This window comes from Rhea americana, unplaced genomic scaffold (genome assembly GCF_003343005.1).
Source record: "Rhea americana isolate MKP2758 unplaced genomic scaffold, rheAme1 scaffold_71, whole genome shotgun sequence".
Classification (NCBI taxonomy): Eukaryota; Metazoa; Chordata; class Aves; order Rheiformes; family Rheidae; genus Rhea; species Rhea americana.
The window spans coordinates 1091187-1091934 of NW_028186879.1; the positions used below are offsets into that span (position 1 = coordinate 1091187).

General features: G+C 74.9%; 1 protein-coding gene across 1 annotated transcript in view; it reads left to right on the plus strand.

The window, feature by feature from the left end:
- Positions 1-248: 248 nt before the first annotated feature.
- The window catches only part of CDX2 (caudal type homeobox 2), a 26948-nt gene continuing 26448 nt past the window's right edge, over positions 249-748 (plus strand). Inside the window, exon 1 of the mRNA XM_085321791.1 lies at positions 249-732. Within this exon, the coding sequence (XP_085177917.1) occupies positions 249-732 (484 nt within the window). The remainder of the gene's footprint in view (positions 733-748) is intronic.

Sequence of the window (748 nt, forward strand, 5' to 3'; positions counted from 1 at the left end):
TGTCGGGGCCATTACTAATAGAGCCTTGTAAACAATCGTTAATCATGTAAGCGCTGCCGGCCATTGGGTTCGGACCGGGAGCGGGCGCGGGAGCGAGGCAGCGCTCCCGCGGCGAGGCAGCGCGGGCCGCGGCCCCTCCGCCTGCCCCCTCCCCGCCCCGGGCAGCCCGTCCCGTCCGCAGGCACCAGGCGCGCAGCTCCGAGAGCCCCGAGCAGTATGTGGAGAGCTGCCGCCGGGGCCCCGCCATCATGTACGTGAGCTACCTCCTGGACAAGGACGGGCCCATGTACCCCAGCCCCGTGCGCCACTCGGGGGGGCTCAACCTGGCGGCGCAGAACTTCGTGGGCGCCCCGCAGTACGCGGACTACGGCGGATACCATGTGAACCTCGACAGCGCCCAGTCCCCCGGGCCGGCCTGGCCGGCGCCCTACGGCGCGCCGCTCCGAGACGACTGGGGCGCCTACGGCCAAGGGGCGCCGGCGGCCGCCGCCAGCGCCGTGCACGGCCTCAACGGCGGCTCCCCCGCCACCGCCATGGCCTACAGCTCCGCCGACTACCACCACCACCCGCACGCCCACCACCACGCCGGCCCCGCGCCCCACTGCTCCGCCGGCGTCATGCAGCCCCTCAACGCCGCCGCCGCCGCCCCCGAGCCGCTCTCCCCCGGCGGCCAGCGGCGCGGGATCTGCGAGTGGATGAGGAAGCCGGCGCAGCCGCCGCTCAGCAGCCAGGGTAAGCGCGGCCGGGC